The sequence below is a fragment of the Carassius auratus genome, chromosome 38, assembly GCF_003368295.1.
Source record: "Carassius auratus strain Wakin chromosome 38, ASM336829v1, whole genome shotgun sequence".
NCBI classification, from domain to species: domain Eukaryota; kingdom Metazoa; phylum Chordata; class Actinopteri; order Cypriniformes; family Cyprinidae; genus Carassius; species Carassius auratus.
In genome coordinates this window covers 14727069-14746478 of record NC_039280.1, presented here as the reverse complement: position 1 = coordinate 14746478, position 19410 = coordinate 14727069, and the positions used below count along the sequence as shown (strand labels likewise).

At 38.1% G+C, this 19410-nt stretch overlaps 1 protein-coding gene across 18 annotated transcripts in view; it reads left to right on the top strand.

The window, feature by feature from the left end:
* Window positions 1–19410, top strand: part of kcnma1a (potassium large conductance calcium-activated channel, subfamily M, alpha member 1a) — a 200571-nt gene that overhangs the window by 50938 nt on the left and 130223 nt on the right. For all 18 annotated transcript variants that reach the window (XM_026224319.1, XM_026224322.1, XM_026224320.1 and 15 more), the window contains exon 2: window positions 2067–2231. In XM_026224319.1, the coding sequence (XP_026080104.1) occupies window positions 2067–2231 (165 nt within the window). The remainder of the gene's footprint in view (window positions 1–2066; window positions 2232–19410) is intronic.

Genomic DNA, 19410 nt, shown 5'->3' with positions numbered 1-19410 from the left:
AATTAATTTCCCCTTTACAAAATCCACTTGTTCCGGACAAGCATTAATGTTGAGCCCTGGTTGGATCCCTACTGTTTACTGCATAACAGGAATATCACAAACTGAGTGTAGACCCTGAGTACAAACCTATGAAAAATATTTAACAGTAAATCTTGCAATTCCCCATTGATTTGCTGCTCAAAACCATTTAGCCTATGTATTTACTTATTTAATTTATTTATACAGGAGTCTTAGAATAGAATATACATAAACTTTAAAAGAACAGCATTTTTTAAATAATTTTCTTAATTTTCAAAACAGTAAAGAACAGCATTTATTTGAAAAATATTTTGCGTAACAATGTAAATGTCTTTACTGTTTTGATCCATTTAATGCATACTCGCTGAATGAATTTTACACCAACATTTGGAAGGGTAGTGTCTAAGACACCACAAAAGCTAACAAAGCTGCTTTTAAAAAAAATGCATTTTTCACAAAAGGTTATTCTTTCATAAATTTTGTTGGCACATGAAGCATTATAATTTATTGAAGAATACATTTGGCAGTGGTCAGTTCACCTAAAAGCGTTAACTGTATCTCAGTGGGAGAAGTAAAGCAAATAGGCCTATATGTTAAAATCTGTACCTACAGGGCAGGATGTCAAAATCAGAAAGTCAAATATCAGTTAATTTGCCTTTGATATCAGATCATCATATTTTATCCCTAACACTGACACTAATACTAGCTATGTTGTATCTCTTTTCCATTTTCATTGGGATAAACTGAATAAGATCCTTTGTTTTTGTTGCCAAACAGACAGCCTTTTACATCGTCCCGATATTCTGTTCCAGCACATGATCCCACTGAGCAGACAAAGATGTTCAAAAGAGTGTTGTGCAGAAATTAGAATATTACCTGCTGTTATTTATGCATCATAGCTCAAGTGCGTTAGTTCTCTGCCAAACCTGCGGTTGAATATGAGTGATTCCTCCAGCGCAGCTTCTAAAGCATCAGGCTGCACCACAGAGCATGATGGCTGTATTTTCATCCACCCACCTGACTGTGAAGTGTTGCCTAGCCCCTGCGGATGTAACCCCAGAATCATAGCTGTCCCTGCCTCGGCCTACACACCGCCAGCTGCGCTGTGTGCGTCAGGCAATCTGAGAGATGCTCTTTTACTGGGCCTCTCCTCACTGCTTCATCTTAGGCCTCTCCCAGCTGTCAGAAACCTGACAGCAGGTTTGATGTTTAACGTGATGTAGGTCTCAGCCTGTCAAACTATAGCATGAGTCGAGCTGTAGAAACAGACAAAAAATAGTGTGTTATGAATGCAGTTTCTGACATTGAACTCCAACATATCCAAAACCTCAGTGAATTGATCATTTCTTTACCTTTTCTGAAGCCTGCATAACTAATCAAATTAGCACTTCATTACAAATAGATTATTAAATATACAAAAACAGTTCAATAAAGAACAGTGAGTGATTCCCTCTTTTCTTTTGTTATATTAACATTCAGACATACCTACTGTAATACACGGATTTAGTACTATGTTACACTTCCATTGTTTTTCCCCAACAGTTCCCCAAACATTCACTTAATACATAACTGATTATGTTTGCGTGAATATTTAAATACTATAATTCTGTGTATATGTATATATTTATCAGGATCACCTGCTGGCAGAATCTCCTTTTATGCGAGCGCTTCAGATGTCAATTAGAACAAGAAGTGAGGAGAGAAAATGTAATTCTCTCATAAAATGTACAAATAAAGTTACTTTTAAATGTTCAATTACTATTTGGAGCATTGGGATTACTAGACGAGGGCTTAATGAACACATTTTTAATTGTTCACTTATTTATTTATTTTTTTTTCATGCATGGAACTCAAAATTAGACTCATTTTGCAAGCATGGGTCACATTATTTTAAACCAACAGAATTCTTATAAATACTATGTGAATATTTATTACATCAGCCATAGTTTGTAGGATTGATTGACTGTTTCTAACAACAGTTTTTTTTCTGAGTATCCCAATCTATCCTGTTGCTTACTTTGGTGTATTTGTACTTTCATTTTTTCCAGGAGGCACAGAAGGTGAATAACCCTATGAGCAGTCAGGCTGATGGCCCACCGAAGAACCTGAATGATAAAGATGACGCCCCAGCCAGCGAGGTGGGGTGGATGACCTCAGTCAAAGACTGGGCAGGGGTCATGATCTCAGCACAGACCCTTACCGGCAGAGTTCTGGTGAGACGGCTACACACATACACCCACCGAAACATCACATGATGCCCACATACAGTACATGCCTTTACAATCACAAGCAGAGCATATAATTCTCATTCATTTGTCACAAGCTACAACACCGTTAGCACACTGCGGATGTGTTTTTGTTTCTGTCAAGTCTAGAGGTCAAGATTATACCCAGATGATGATGTACAGGTGTTTTGCTAAATACAGTCTAATTAGCATGCCTCACGAAATAAAGGGCTTTTGGGAGTGCATTATACTGAATGGTGACTCGTGTGGGTGGCGCTCGTCATCGCAGCTGTTAGTGCTCCCACATTGCTAGGCACGGACAGGTCAATTAACAATGAACAATTGAGTCAATTTACCACATAGTGAAGATCATTTACTTTGGGAACGTTATGCAAATGAGAGCAGCCCTAATTTTATGACCTTCAGCAAATTATGGATGAAATTGTTTTGCTTTGTTGTTTTATACTCTGGTGGGTCTGCATTTTTGAAAGCTTTAACCCTTATACGCCAGTAGCATGTCCTTCATGTATTGTGAGTTTTCTTCAGTTCTGCATCTCATCTTTCAGGTGGGGTGGCTGTGGTACATGACCAGATTGGGAAGCAGGGCTCTCAGTAGACCAGTCCAGTGTAGTGTTTCTCTTTTCATGCATGACCGATCTGTAATTGGCTGTTCATACTGACAGCAATTAAATCACTGACGGAAGGTTGCAGTGCTGCGGTCACCATTAGACGTTCTTACTCGACTAGTGTGTAACTGTATTAGCAGACTATGAAATTAACTTCATTAACCACAGTGGCTGGTCAGTAACAGCCTGATGTGGCCAGAGATTTTTATTATATATATTTTTTTCTCCATAGTAAAATATGCAATTAATTCGGAGCACCCCCTAAATAGGTTTTTCATGGAGTGTTCACAATTAAGGTACTGTCAGTTTAGAGAAATTTCAATAGGCTATACATTGTATAAAGCCTTTCACAATGCTTTAGTTCCAGAACTAAATGTACAGTACTACTGGGACGATATTGCGCAAACTATTTCCCAGTACCATTTAAAATAAAACACTATGAACCACACCATTGTGAACGTACAAGATGTATGAACCACTAATTTGCAAGAGGGAAAGTAAACAGGTAGTGTAAGTCCAGCTTTGCGAGAGAGTTCAAAAGTTTTGTGAGGGAACGCAATTCATTTTCTAAACATTTTCTACCCACCATGATTTATTTTCCACCACCATGTCCTTTTAGGGGCTCCGTAGTTAGCAGCATATTTTATGTATATTTTAAGAGAGGTTTGGGGTTAATAGAATTGTATAATTTAAAAAATAGATTTTTCATATTTGAAGGAGCTATCCTTTTAGGTTCATGCAAACTGTGATGATGTCATTAGTTTGTAATTTGTTTGTATTTACACAAGCAAGGTAATTTTGAACAATTCAAGAGAGAAAGATGAAAGGGAACTCTTTTGGTTATTCGCGCACCACTCTGTATGCACACAGTCACACACACATGAAGGACACACACCCGTTTCAGTGCGAATACTGAACTGAATCCTATTCTGAATCTTCTGAACAGACACATGCACCTAAAATTATGACAAAATAACCATCTCGACATTCATTCAGGTAAATGCAGTCAGTTATGTCTCATGTGAATGAAAACATCTGAGAAAGAAATCAGATGTGATATGTATCATTATATCGGTCCCGTGCATCAGGTCTTAAAGGGAGGGCGGGATATAAATCCTGCTGCTGTCATTAAAGGGGTAGTTCAACCAAAAATGTAAATTTGATGTTTATCTGCTTACCCCCAGGGCATCCAAGATGTAGGTGACTTTGTTTTTTCAGTAGAACACAAACAAAGATTTTTGACTCAAACTGTTGCAGTCTGTCAGTCATATAATGTAATTGGATGGGAATCACAGTTTTGAGAGTAAAAAAAAAAAAAAAAAACATACACAAACAAAACCAAATTAAACTCTGCGGCACATGATGATACATTGATGAAGACACAAAACATTCAGTCTGTGCAAGAAACTGAACAGTATTTCTATCGTTTTTTTTATTTTTTATATATACCTCTGATTTTCATTGCACTTTCCGAACTGTCCTGAGCGCTTTCTCAACAGCCGGAGCTCGATGCGTCGTCTTCTTGGTTTACGGCGGATCGCATACTTATAAATGCATTACCACCACCTATCTTTCAAATGGTCCATTGACAATTGATCTATAATCTAAGTTAGGAGGGTCAACGGTCCATTTGAGAGATAGGTGGCGGTAATGCACTTATAAGTCTTCAATCCACCATAAAGAAAGATGACAACGCTTCAGGCACCGACTAATCTCAGTCCCAGACAACATGCCCACAGGGCATTGGCTAAATGTCAGATGCATATGGGACACAAAAGTGGAAACACTTCAGGAGTATCGAAGTTGTCATCGGATTGGTTGAAATCTACAGTAGTTCCACAAGACGTGTTTGTTGCGTTCTTTAACGTTCCACCTGGAAACAGAGATACAGTGATTCCAAACCCCTTCAAGAAAGAAGAAAACCGCCGTGTTTATATCTGTGATGACGAGCGCTTATGATCAGCTTAACAATGGATTTTCAAAAGTATGTGAAATATTTTAAGTTTGCGGCATACAATCTTTATAATATGTCCAAGAGTTTTACACACTGGTCTGTTATTGTGGTGACTTTCCATGCCTCAACGTGATGATGAACAAAAATAAACTGTGATTGTTTTTTTCACGTCAATCAAATTGCTTTATAGGCGGCCTTGGCCAATGAACGCTGCCATGAATTCTAGACCTTCAGGATTTAATTTGGTTTCGTTTTTGTACTTTCAATGCCGTGATTCCCATCCAATTACATTATGTGACTAACAGACTGCAGCGGTTTGGGTTAAAAAAAATATTTTTTTACCTACATCTTGGATGCTCTGGGGGTAAGCAGATAAACATCAAATTAAAAATTTTGGGAGAACTATCCCTTTAATGATCATCAAACAACAAAACAGCTTTGATAAAAATATATATTTAATTTATACAGTGAACACTATGCAGTGTCATTTTCCCTAATTATTACATTTCTGTACTACCATCCTTGCTTTATTTATAACATATTCTGTTCTATTTATCTATGGTTGTAATTTGTGGATTTGTTCTTATTTTTGCTGGCTGTTCTCTTGTCTCTTAAATCATGTTTAAACTTTATTAGTTAATCTTGAAGTATTTGCTGTGGTATCAGATAAGTACTTTCCTTTCAATTTAATTTATTTTTTCATATTTTCACCACATATCAAAAACCACAATGTGAACTGTGAGATTTGTGATCTGTTGCAATTGAATCGTGTTGATTCGTCATTGCAAATCACTGTCAGTGTGAACATCTCTAAATTCTCAAAGTATTCAGTATAGCTACAGCATGAGTGACATTGGTGTTGGAACATGTATTGATTATTTCAGTAATCTGGACAAAGATAGTGTTCATTGCTTTACTGACCTGTTATAATATTCAGTTCAGTTGCATTCCAGCAGGTAGAGCCAAATACTGTGGTGTGTTTGCTCAAAGTAAATACAATGAAATACAAATTAAGTGGATCTTTTATTTGGATCACACAGATATAAATGAATGTTATTCCCATGGCTCAACCTAAGCTATTGAGTTCTGTGCAAACAACTTAATGGGTTGGATGTACCAGTGGATCATATTTCTTTGCGGTGCAGATGGAAAGTGATAGTCTGGCTGGAATTCACCTCTAGACTGATGCACAGAGACACTATAGCAGTGCATACAGTGCGTACCTGTCAGTCATACGAGCAGCATTACCTTGGATCTGAGCTCTCTGTGCCCTAATGTCCTTATATACAGATAGAGCTGTGCTTATTGCAGGCTTTCACATACCAGCTGGTTGTACCACAGTGTGAGTTTGGGAAGAGACTTAATGACAAGAGTGCACTGAAAGTTTATTCAGTCTGAATTGTGAGTTATGAAGTGTTTGGAGTGATGTGCATGTGAAGGTGTGCTGTTAGTCCTCCTCCTGAGGCCTTCTCCTGACCCTTCCTTTAAGAGAACGCTCTATCAGTGGAGTTCTGTTGAGCAGGAGCATATTGTAATAGTGTGAGTGGGAGTTTTGTGTCAGGGCTGTGACTGCATCGTAAGTATTATACCAGCGAATGAAGGTCCAGCTGGAGCGCTGCTTCACACCCGTAAATCAACTCACAATCTTTCATGGGCCAAGACTCTCTCTGCCTCCACTGAACACTTAATTCATGTCTTTACATGACAACAATCTTTTAATCTCATGATCTCTTTTTTAGTTTCAGGTTAGACACCATATTGAATTTAACACAAATGAAAACAAGGCTGTAAGAGATAAACTTGCAGTCCTTGCACTGGTGCACACTATATAAAGTTCATAGATTACATCATTTTCACAAAGCTTTTGTCTTCTGAATTATAATTTGTATTTTTTCAGAAATGAGTTTCATCAGCTGGACAGTCGGTGTGTTGTTTAACATCAGTGCAATTCATTGAAAGCACTGTACTTCTATTACTTACAGCCTCAGGTTCATTCCTGTAAAAAGTATGGTGCTACCCTGACTACAGACTATGGGGCTCTGAGTATCAGTTCTTTTTTCTTTTTTCTTTCTTGTTGTATCTAAATCATTTGTATGACTTTTGGTCTATAAATGGTTATTTAACTTATGTTTTCTTCCACTGAATCTACAGTGTCAGGACAAAAGATTTTTATTTAGTTACATTTGCTAAATTCTGTCTGAATTGAAAGTGATGAGGCATGAAGACAATGTGTCTGACATATTGTGCGCCCAGTGTATTCTGATTAATGTAGAAATGACTTATAAATTGGTGTTAAAAAAGTCAAAACGATTCATGAACATGTTTTAAAATTCTAAATATTATGTGCTTTAAGACAGGGCAATTATAACAACATGTCTTTAAAGAAATACTATTTATTTTGTTTACTTAAAATAAAATTCGTAAAAAAAGAGAATCAAATTACAACCAGAATTGATAAATTCACATCCCTGTTGATTATCTATGGATACACCTGCATATATTTGTTTAAGTTCAAACATTTCATAGCCAAGTGTTTCCTCTGTTTCAAACACAGGTGAAAGACAGCTTCACTTAGCTTCTTTCTTATAATGAGAATATTTATCAAGAAGCGAAGCCTTCGTTACACCAGAGCTGCACAAATCTCATGAGAATGCCATCAATTTCTGCAAATGAGCAATGCTTTCATCAGCCTCACTCTCGCTCCCTGGCTTTCTCTCTTTCTCTTTTGCTTGAGTTGAACCATCTTTTTGAACCAAATGGTCATTGTAGCCAATTAGATTCAAAATTTTAAAAGCAATAGTAAAACACAGTAAGAGTTAGTGACAAATAAGCATTGCATGTTCTCCACACTGTTGATAGAGAGCTGTTGAAGGATTTGAATTACAATACAATAACCAATAAGCATAAATAGTTACCGTATACCGTTTACTAGTGTATTAACATTCACACATTCTAGTGAGCATTTTTGACTGATGACATCGTGTTGTGCATAGTGCATATGCATTGTGAGTGTAGTGAGTGAGTATGTGTGGGTGTCTGTGTTTTTGTGCAGCGGTGCTTCAGAGCCCATATGTACTATGAGCTCTGTGAGTGTATGTATAACGTGTGTGTGTGTGTGTCTGCGTGGGTGGATGTATGGATTTATGCCCTCTATCGAAGTTCTTTTTGCAGCTTAAAATCGCAATGAGAATCCGTGGACGCCGAGCCGGGCTGGTAGCCATGGCAACAGCAGTTTACCTTGGCTCTCTGTTATTCTGATGTGCAGAACTGGCAAGCTGTTTAGATCCTCGGCGAAAATAAGAGAATTTTCTTTTGAGCGCTCTGGTCACGGGGTAAATAACAAGAAAGATGAGGGTGACAAGCACCTGTCTGGCAGGAGGGTAATGTACTGTGTGGGGTGACATTGTGAAAATGAAGCCTCATAATGTTCATTAGGCTTGTCTGATGACTTTGAGGGCGCTAAGATGTCAGGTGTTTCCCGAAGGGAATCATTTAATTACGAGATCTATCACAATCCACCTACTGCAGTTTAGTCGTGTCTCCTCAGGCAGCGCTGAATTATAGTGTGCTAAATGAGTGTCGCTCTTCCATCTTGGACACGTCTTATGTAAATGATGGACACCAGACGAATCCTCTGCGTGCTATAGTTTCAACAACACTTCCCCCTCATAATAGCTGTAGACCATGCATCATTGGTCAATATATGGGCGCTGCATCAGTCAGCAACACTTAATAATAACCTCTGTGCTGCTGGCAGGATTAGTATTCTAGACAAATGTCCCCATATGCTCAAAAAGCAGCTACTCTTTTGTATTTGTCTATTTTCTTCTTCCGTCGTGGGGTGCAGCCATACGCCGGGCTCCCAGATGGCTGATGCAGCGTGTCATATATCTAACTCATCTCATCCATAGCACGAAAACATCATCAGACACCTAAACAAGAATTTGGTTTGGTCATAACGGATTACTTAGCGGCAGGCTTGGTTTGTAAATGTGATTTATCTCTCTCTCTCTCTCTCTCTTTCTCTATGTGTGTGTGTGGGGGCGGCAGGGACCGGAATAACAAAGACTCGGCAGCTGCTGATTGGAGACCAGTTCAGCTTTCTGTCTTTTAATGGCAGTAGATGGGATTTCGTTAATTGAAGCTTAGCAACAGCTCCCTAATGAGTCGTTTCATGCCTTTTCTTACTGGTTTAGGTGGCTCTCTTTTCATTCAGACAGCTTTATTGGTCGTTCTGGGAGGCAGGATTATGTCGGGGCTAGCATGCTCTGAAAGGTTCCTGTTCCTTCTGACACCACAGGGCTCACAATGAGATGAGAATGTTAGCCTCGGAGGAAATTAAATGAGTCTCCACCCACAGGAAGCGTGACCAGAATCCCTAGCTGCTTCTTGGCATGGAAGCACAATGAAGGGCAAATGTTAGGTGATTTAGAGGTTGGATAAAAACTTTACATTTTAAAATAATTGTTTTTTAACTGTTTTAAAAAAGAATTCATTTCTGTCATAGAAAAGATTATATTTTTTTGCATCATTGCTCCAGTCTTGGAGTAATATGCTGATTTGGTGCTCAAGAAACATTATTATTATTATTATTATTATTATTATTATTATTACCAGGGGAAAAATGCATTTTATCCTGCTTAAGGTTTTTTTTGTGAATGGAAAATGTGGTACTTTTTTTGGTCAAGTCACCTTTATTTATATAGCGCTTTGAACAAAACAGTGCCAGTGGCAAGGAACCGAAACTCCATCAGTGACAGAATGGAGAAAAAAACCTTGGGAGAAGCCAGGCTCAGTTGGGGACCAGTTCTCCTCTGACCAGACAAAACCAGTAGTTCAATTCCAGGCTGCAGCAAAGTCAGGTTGTGCAGAAGAATCATCTGTTTCCTGTGGTCTTGTCCTGGTGGTCGTCTGAGACCAGGTCTTTACAGGGGATCTGTATCTGGGGCTCTAGTTGTCCTGGTCTCCGCTGTCTTTCTGGGATGTAGAGGTGACTTTTAAATGTCTTTACTGTTTCTTTTGATCAATTTAATGCATCCATACTGCCCAAAAGTATGATTAAAAAACTAAATAAAAACAATAATAATAATAATTGAATGAATGAATAAAAATAAAAAATACTGACCCAAAACTTTTGAAGGGTAGTACATCTTCAAAAGACACAACACTCTTTGAAACTGAACACTATTGAATTAAATCCAGGCATGCTTATGGATGACTTTGCATTAAATATTTGAAATATATCTTAACACTACATATATGTCTTTGCATTAGATGACAAAAACACTCAACAAAGTTTACTCATTAGTGAACTGGATGGGAACTGGGTTCAAACATTCATTAAAAATCACCTTGCAAAAATGATTCAAATAAGAAATTCACTCGTCTCTTATGCGTCACCTATTTGTAGATACACTTGTTTTGATATTTGATATTTTGTAACATTATTAATTGTGCATTAACTGTACAAATACTTCCGTTATTACATTGACCAACACTGAAACATTAGCTAATATGAAACCCCGGCTTCTAGACCTAGAGTATTTCTTGGCTGATTTATTTGTCAAGCATTTGAGTAGACCTAAAAGCCCATCCCTCAGTTCCATTACCATCTGACAGCAGTGGTGGGCTACACCACTGCTAAATATACACATTACAACTACACATAATATACAAATAAAACAGGTACAATAGGTGTATTTAGCAGGAGCATTCAAGAGATTGAATGAACAGTGATAAAAAATAAAACACTATATAAACTGATTCCTAAAGTAACTGTATAACATTTCTTCAGTCAAGAGCAGTGAGTGATTTTTCTCTTTGTGATACTACGATATTTCTTTAAAAGCAGATCGTGGAGACCTTTTTATTGTCCATGATCAAATAATGTCACATCGCACACCCCTATCTGAGAGTCTGTTCAAAATGTTCTAACAGGTTCTGATAGGCCATGGTGCTTGTGTTTTGTTCATGCCTCCAGCCCCCCACTAGGAACAGGTCTGGGAATGTGAGCACCTGTGCAGGAGAGGTTATAAACGTGTGTGAAAGCAGAGAGAATCAGAATGTGCTGTGTCAGCCATCAGCCCTCTAATGACCTCCTGTCCTCCGACCCCTTCACATATATACCCAGCAGACTTACCAAACTTGGTCTTGACCAAAGCCACTGCCTCTATTGCTGGACTTTGAGTGTCTTTTCAGATTCTGCATGCACACCCATATGGCTCCGTAGCAGGAGACTGACAGAGATGGAGTGCGTCTGAATTAATAATTATGAGTTCCCATGGAGGGCATTTCTAATTTGCAGTTAATCTTTTGCTGCCAGTAAACTTATCAATGGGGGAACGGCTGTAATTGAAGGAAGAAATGAGTCAAAACAACAAAAATAATGACAAATCCATCAATCCCATGTGAAGCGTGACATTGAGAATTTGCACAGTAATTATCTGCCACATAAATCACATTTATATTATATTTTTGTAGTTCGGTTGCATTTTTCATACTGATTAAGACAAAGCCACATATTATGTCCCCATTATTCTTTAATATAATAGACCATAATTTACAGTGTTTGCATTGCAGCAATTGCTGATAGACCTCACATATTGAGGGGTTATATTAAATGCATAACCCTTGATATTTATTCTTGTGCTAAGTGTGCTAAGTTTGTGTAAACCAAAATAGTAAAATAAATTTTAGATTCAAGTTTGAAATTTAAATACAAAGCTTTATTTCAAATGCACCATTTATGTGGATTTTTTTGTATCCGATTTGAGTTTCAACGTACTATACTTTTCTTTTAGACATATTGTTATGTGTGGAATATTTGTTTATGCATATTCATTCATTTTACCATGGTAAAATTTGCCAAACATATAAGTATGTCTGAGATGGAAAGGCAGCTTAAGGTTTATCAGTTTGTTTATTTCCAACGTTTGTTTTTCATTATTTGAATGCTGAATCTTACATCTAAGTAAAGGTTACATCTAAGCAAAAAAACAACAACAAAAAAACACTTATCGGAGTGCAGTTCTGTGACATTTTATTTACTCAGTCAAAGCTTGAAACCCAAACTTACTTTATACTTGTCTCTCTTTCTTTTGCTGCCTTGTAGCAATTTAAACAGAATGAGACTGCATTCTAATTTCGTCTTTTTTTAAATTGTTTATAAAATGGAGAGCTATGTTATCCAAGGCCAGGATTGGAAAAACATTTCACTTTGTTTTCAAAGACAGCACTCAGCCGGGATCAGGTTAGCATAATTCAATACTCGTTTGTTTCTCCAGCAGAACTAATTTGCAGGCTGGAGGAAAAATCTCGTTTGAGATGAAGGGATGAGAGGAATGGAGCTCCTAACACCCACCGCAGAAATAGCACCCCTCCCGAGAGCACAGTCACGCCTTGTGCATAACACCACTCACAGCGAGCAAACACAAAGCATTCTGCTTTCCCCAGTCAGGAGATTCAGTGCTCGAAAAATAAAACCCATCCTCTGTTCTCAATGTTTGCCACAATTCACTGATTCAGTAAATATGTTAAGAGTGACATTGGATGAAATAACCTCTCCAGGCTTTGCTGCTGCTGCTGCTGCAAAAGTGTTCTGCTTCCACCGTGATGTGAGAAACTCTTCGTATTCATTTGTATCGCCATCATTCGTCAAAACAATCGATAGAAATTCAATCCTGATTCCTGCATTGATCCCGGACCTGTTCTCTGTGATGAATTGCTGTTTGTGTATGGAAACAGAAGACACAGGGTGTGGTCAGTAACAGACCTGTGCTGCAGTCGCTCTGGGTTTGGAGCTTCTCAAACAGTCCAGCATCATTTCTGGACTCACAAATGACATCCTATAATATGGCCATGGTCTGAACCAAGATTGTCTTTAATTTGCTATACTCACAATACCACTCATGTTGTACTGTATTAACAATCACATTTTAACATTCAGCTATTATAAAATAATAACAATAGTAATAATAACAATAATAGTATTGAATGCTCATTTTATTATTTCATATTGTATATAATTAATTATTATTATTAAGAATAATCGTTTTTATTATTTGATTATCATTATTATACAAATGTAAAGTTGTAATATATGCACTTCCATGTAGCATATTAAACCAGAGCAAGTTTTATCAAAAACTAAAAATAATAATAGCTGCAATAAAAATAGGACCTAAGATTTGGTGTAAGATTTACTTTGAAAGAGTTTTCACTCAGAACTTGCTAGTAAATTTCACAAACAATTATAAAGAAACAAGCAACGCATTGAATTAAACATGGGAATTTTAAGTAGAATGACTTGTACAATGTCTTGTGAAACTTATTCCAACAATCTGTTTTATTTACAGCTTTTTACATTATGTATGTAATTAAAGAAGTTCTTTATTCTCCTTTGTGCTTTTCTGATTTTATCACATTGTGTTTTTATGCTAAACTAGCAGGCAAAATTATTCCAAATTATGTAAATGTTAAAGTGCACCCAGCCTTCTGTACATGCACAATTCATGATAAAGTTGAACTCCCCAAGCGTGTAATTACTGACTTGAGAAAATAAATGACCAGTAAATATTACCTTGTATACTATAATATACTGTTTAGTAGTGTATTTACTTTATGCCAGTTGCAGAATCTACTCTGGAAGAATTTTGAGGTTTGGGTGCTGCAGTAGCACTAGGTGTATGCTATATTTTGACATTATACCATTCAAAAAGCTATGATATGTTATGATGTAATATATACTATAATAATACACAAGCCACTCTAGCACAGGAAATGCTAACTACTTTTAGTTCATGAGAGCATGATGCCATGTAATATATCCGTGGACACTGGAGTTGCAACACGTCCGCTGTGGATTACTGCAGGATGAAAGCAGACAGGATGGGATTTTTGAACGGTTTGAGACTCTGGAGTGCAGTGTCAGTTCAAAGCAGTTCATGTTAGAGGAAGAAATAAAGGCTCACAAACAACTTCATGTGACTGCCTCATATATATGATATAACACTGTCAGTCATTATCCATCTATCAGTCCACCCATCCATCACTTTATATAGTCACATATCATATGTGCTTGTATATGTAGGGAGAGATATGGTCTCCCTTAGTTTCTGTTGGCTAACTTTAGCATTGCTTTTTTTCTCAATTTGTACATATTAATGATGTCCATGCCACTCTCATTATGAGCTTTCGTAATTATGAAGCTGTGACTTATACTCCACCATTTATTCCTCGATTCATTAGACACCCTTCTCTCCCATCCCTTCTGAACGGAGCCGAAGCCTCTGGCAGCCATACTGGAATAGATTAGCATCATTTCCATTTGATCCTTTGAAAGGTCAGAAGATAAGACACACATCTCTGGGCCACCCAGCCACACACACACACACATGCTGATGTCAACTAGGAGACAGCATACTGGTCTGTCTGACATTCAACCCCTTCTTCATATCCTGATGTTTTGAGAATCAATCAATAGTGTTTACTCCCAAAATAGGAGCTTTGGTGCTTTGCTTTCTCATATCAAAGAGATGGTAAATATCAAAAAGTATCTATCTTTCAGAATTCTATTTGTGCAAAAGTTCATCCTCCTGTTTAAAATGTCTATTATCTTAGAGTCCGTGGCCAAATTGACTTTTATAACCCAACTGTTTCAAGAGACTGTTAAGTCAAACAGACAGCGTGCCCTTTATTGTTTATTCTGTGGTTAATCAAGACCACTTAGCTAACTGCAGTGTTTCAGGTTTGCCATGTGAAAAAAAGCCTTGGCTATTAGATAATTAAAACAAGCCTCTGAGACTCTTGGCTAATGTCAGAAATAATGATTTTTCATATTTAAAGTGTTATTTATGCTTGGCCAAGATATCCAGGGCCCATTATTACATGGCTGTTGGTACTGTCTATTAAATTTAGCCCTAGACTTAATGGGTTCTGTCCAATTTACCCATTAAGATACAGTGACTGCGCACATATCCTGTAGGCATTGCATTGATGCACACATGATTTTTGATGGTTAAAAGGCCATTTTAATTATTAACAGTAATTAATTTAATTTCAAGCCTCAAGAAATGGTCATTTTGGATGGCATTTCTCTAGGCATGCAATGCATGCTCGTAGTTTCTGTGCTTCAGTTTACTTAAACTGCTTAAACTGTAAATGTTTTTTGTTGTTGATGTCGTTTCTTTGGCCATACACTCCGCGAGCCACTCAGAACGGTCTCGATAGCCACCAGCTGAGAAACACTGCTCTATACTGTACGTCACCAGAGTCATTTTCAACAGAAGATGCAGTTATGACATTTTGATTTAAACATTATGAGATTTATGGTCCACGTGTTCAACTAGAGTATTGTGATGTGCCACGCAGTGATGTAATTTCACTTCTGATTGACAGGGGACGTGGGATGTAGTGCAGTTGTGCATTGTTGTGTGAGTGTATTTACTGTGTGTGTGAGGGCATCAGAGCATAGATAGATGTGGCTGACTCATAGACTGAACACATCAATCCATAGAGACAGAAAGTTGTCAGGAAGGCCATAGCCAGGCATCTAGGACTGGAAAATTGCCCTCAGTCTTCAGTCTCTAGCACACTGTGTTGTTTTATCCTTAATGAATTTGATTAAGATGTCAGCCTCTCATATTTAAACAGTCTCAGGTGAAGTCTCGGACCATGCTCGCTCATCTTTCATGTTACTATTTGTAGTGAGTGAACCTCAAATTTCAGCCTGCTTCCAAACCTGAGTGCATATTGGTGTTAAGTTTTCAGATACAGATTGTTTGGCATTATAATGAGTGTGCTTTTTTCTTCAGGCTGTTGGAGTCATAGCTAGGTCCATACGGAATCTGCGTCTGCAGAATCCCATGTAGAATTTGGAACGCTGGACATTGACAAATTTCTACACATTTATGTTTATTATTCAGCTTTTTATCTATTTGCCTAATAATGTAAGCTGCACGCTGGTCCATTTAACACATTTTCCCATGTTTAAATCAATTCTGTGCACAGAAAGTGCTTAAAATGTCTGCTGATTTCGTCTGAGCTGCTCATAGCTTGTGCTTCCAGCTCTCTTTACGAAAGTGGACAAGCAAAAACGAACTAATTTGCGTTCTATGAAGAGATTATATATCATCTGTCAGTGTGAATGTACCACACACACATAGGTGTCTCTTTTCAATGGCAGTCTTTGCTAGATTAAGGCAGGTTGAGTCAGAGGCAGTGGGTGGGAGATTTCAGTTCTTTTCAGACTTTTAGAAGTAAGATATCAGGCTCAAGTTCCTGCATTGAATGCATAAAGAAATATAGTTCATGACGACATTTCTCAGTCAGACCCTTTCTGGTAATATTTTCTGCTTTTATGTTGTGTTCTATTTTTTTACGTAGCACCTACAAAGCTTATTCATACCAAGTCCAATACCGATTTTCAGCAACTTTTTCAACACACCATGGTTTTAAAATGTTACAGAACCCCTTAAAGAGCACCTATTATGCCCCTTTTTACAAGATTTTATATTTGTCTTGGGTGTCCACAAAATGTGTCTGTGAAGATTCAGCTCCAAAATACCCAATGGATCATTTATTATAACAGCTGGAAATGTATCATTTCATTAAAGAAATTATTTCATATTTTCATAGTAATAATAATAAAATTAAGAAAATAAAATTATTGAAGTTATAATTCACCCAACCAAAAATGACAATTCTGTCATCATTTACTCACATGGTCCAAAAGAATATAAGTAGTAAGTACATTTTATAAAAAAAAAAAAAAAATTCTTGCTGAACCTACTGATGCTGAAAATCATCTTTTCAGAGTAATTTCTTCAAATTTGATGTGCAATTAATTACATTAATTAATCACAACATCTTGTAATTGATTAGATTCAAAATTTTAATCGCTTACCAGCCCTAGTTTTAACTTTGCAAGATCAGTTTGTATGCTCAGTCTGATGTGTTAAACAGGGGCGTCGCACCCGTGGGGGATGTGGGGGTTTTAACACCCACACTTTTCACGGTGAGAGGGTTCGACACCCGCACTTTTTTTGCAGTTTTGCCCTAACGCCTTACTACAGTCGCTCCTCCGTTTCTCTGGCCGCTCTGTGTCTGCGCTCGCCGCGGCTGCCTCCTCCCCCCTCCCTCTCAAACATTGACACCGGGTTTGAGTGTGACCGGCTGATGATTGGCTGTTCTGCCTTAAGTCCCGCCTCTCTTGGCATGTTATTGGTCATCTCGTGCTGAGGAGGCGGGAACTTATGGTTATGGTTATTTACGTCTCCCTTTTCCAGGTACTTGGAATGAGAGTTTATGCTTTCAAAGTTTTTAAATAAGCTTGATATGTGTTTGGGAAGATGTTCTGTTATCGTTTTGTTGACATGTCGAGTGTTTTCGGTATTATATATAATGCTAATTGCTATTTTTGGGAGATTGTTCAGCAGCTATTGTTTGCATACCTGTTGAAGAACTATGAAAGAAAATAGTATATTATTTTAATGTTTAAAAACAGTAAATTGTTACATTATTTATACCATCAAAGAAAAAGCTTTGTGTGGGGTTTTTTTTCTCCCCTTCTCTGAGTTTTTTTTTTTTTTTTAATGTAGGATTATTTTTTTCCCCAGCCAAATGCTGCAAGCCGGAAATCCGGCACAGTGCCGAGAACTTTAAGCCCTGCATTTTGTAGCCCTCTGTCAATGTATTCATCATTTTTATTGTTTATAAACAAATCACATCCATCCCCCACACTTTTGAAAAGCTTGCTACGCCCCTGGTGTTAAATAGATTTGAGAGCACTGCATTCTTCAAAAAGTTTTAAAATAGTATTACAAATGCTAGGTTCAAAACGTGTCTAGATACAAGATTGTGGAATGTGTTTCTGAAACCAGATTCTGCTGTGATCTATATAGCATAGCCTTTGCCCTGTGGTGCATGATTGAGGGTCTTGGTCTCAGATTCACATAGGATATGCTGTTGTCGCCAGTGTCACATTTACACACTTAATTGCTTATCAGTGCAGTCAGCAGCTAGCTTTGCTTAAGTTTCTAGATTCTGTTTCTAGATTAGCAGAGATTGGACAGGGTTGCTCATCACCTTCCACCACCACATATTTGCCATGACGTCACAAGGCAGTCGGCACACAGCAAAGATCCACGCTCAAGTGCAACAAATCTGGTAGCAAGGATGAGTGGGATTCAGTGTTTACTATATGGGATTATTATGATTGACTTCGATATGAAACAGCATTGAAAGATATGCTTGCTCTGTTCACCTCCCAGAATGCCCTGGAGTGCATCTAATTCACTGCCTGATTGGCATTTCAATCTGTTAACACACTTCAGCAGGGTGTAACCCCACCAGATCACCACAGAGGATTTGTTCCAGTGGAAATCACTCAAGTTTCTGCTTGAGACTCACAATGAATCAAAGCATGTATGTGCTTTGGACCAGTGACTCTTTGGACCTACTTTCTCTTCCTTGTGCCTGACTGCCTGTGATGCATTACAATCCTCCGACAAGAAATGTATCCATGTTATTATTCTCATTATTCCAAGTCCAAGTTTATTGACTCAATATTTCAGCTTCAAAAGTCCACTTGATGTCACGGTGACGGATGACAAATATAATGTGCACATGTACATTCTGACTCGTTATTTATTTGCTAACATCTCTGTGCTCTCTGCTCTGCGTCGAAACTGAATCTAAACCAATAAAACTTTAAGATTAAACGGTTCATTTATATTATTATAAAAATGGGAGAAAATGTAAAGCGCAATTTGGCAGTCGAAGTGTCCCTCACTGGTTGACATAGAAACATGAAATGCGCTCAAGACTGCAAATGCGTGCTAGCTGGATCAACCTAAAATATGCTTTAACACAATTTGAGCGTCATAGAAAACATTCATGTGACAGTTCACCTCCGATTGTGTTGCTGATTTGAAATATATTAAATATTAGTATGTTAAGTCTGCAAGCATTATCACCATGCGTGCACTTGCATTAACTCTGAGTCTGCGCGCTCTGCTTTTAAAGGCAGAGAGAGAGAGAGAGAGAGAGAGATCGCTTTTTTTGGCTCACTCTTTTCTTTTCCTAATTTTACAAGTTGTAAGTTACAAAAAACACAAGCAGTGTTTGATCACGGCCGGGTGTGCTCAGAGTCCGATGACTCCGATCGCACGGTATTACACACAATATTAAACAGTCCTTGGACCCCAGGTAACCGATTCGAACCCGACCTGGACCCAGGCTGATCATTTAAAATATAGACCCGTAAGGGTCCCGGGTCAAAGGGTCTCAGGTGCACTGTGAAGACCTCTAGCTGTAGCATATCCTGAGCATAAGCCACACCGTCGCCGGTTCGAGTCTTGGATGTTAGCAGGAGTTGTAGGTGGGTGGACTGAATGAACAGCGCTCTCTTCCACCCTCAATAGCCATGACTGAAGTGCCCTTGAGCAAGGCACTGAACCCCGAGTTGCTCCCCGGGCGCTGGATCTATAGCTGCCCACTGCTCTGGGTGTGTGTTCACAGTGTGTTCACTTCTCACTGCTGTGTGTGCTATTGGATGGTTTAAATGCAGAGCACCAGTTCTAAGTGTGGG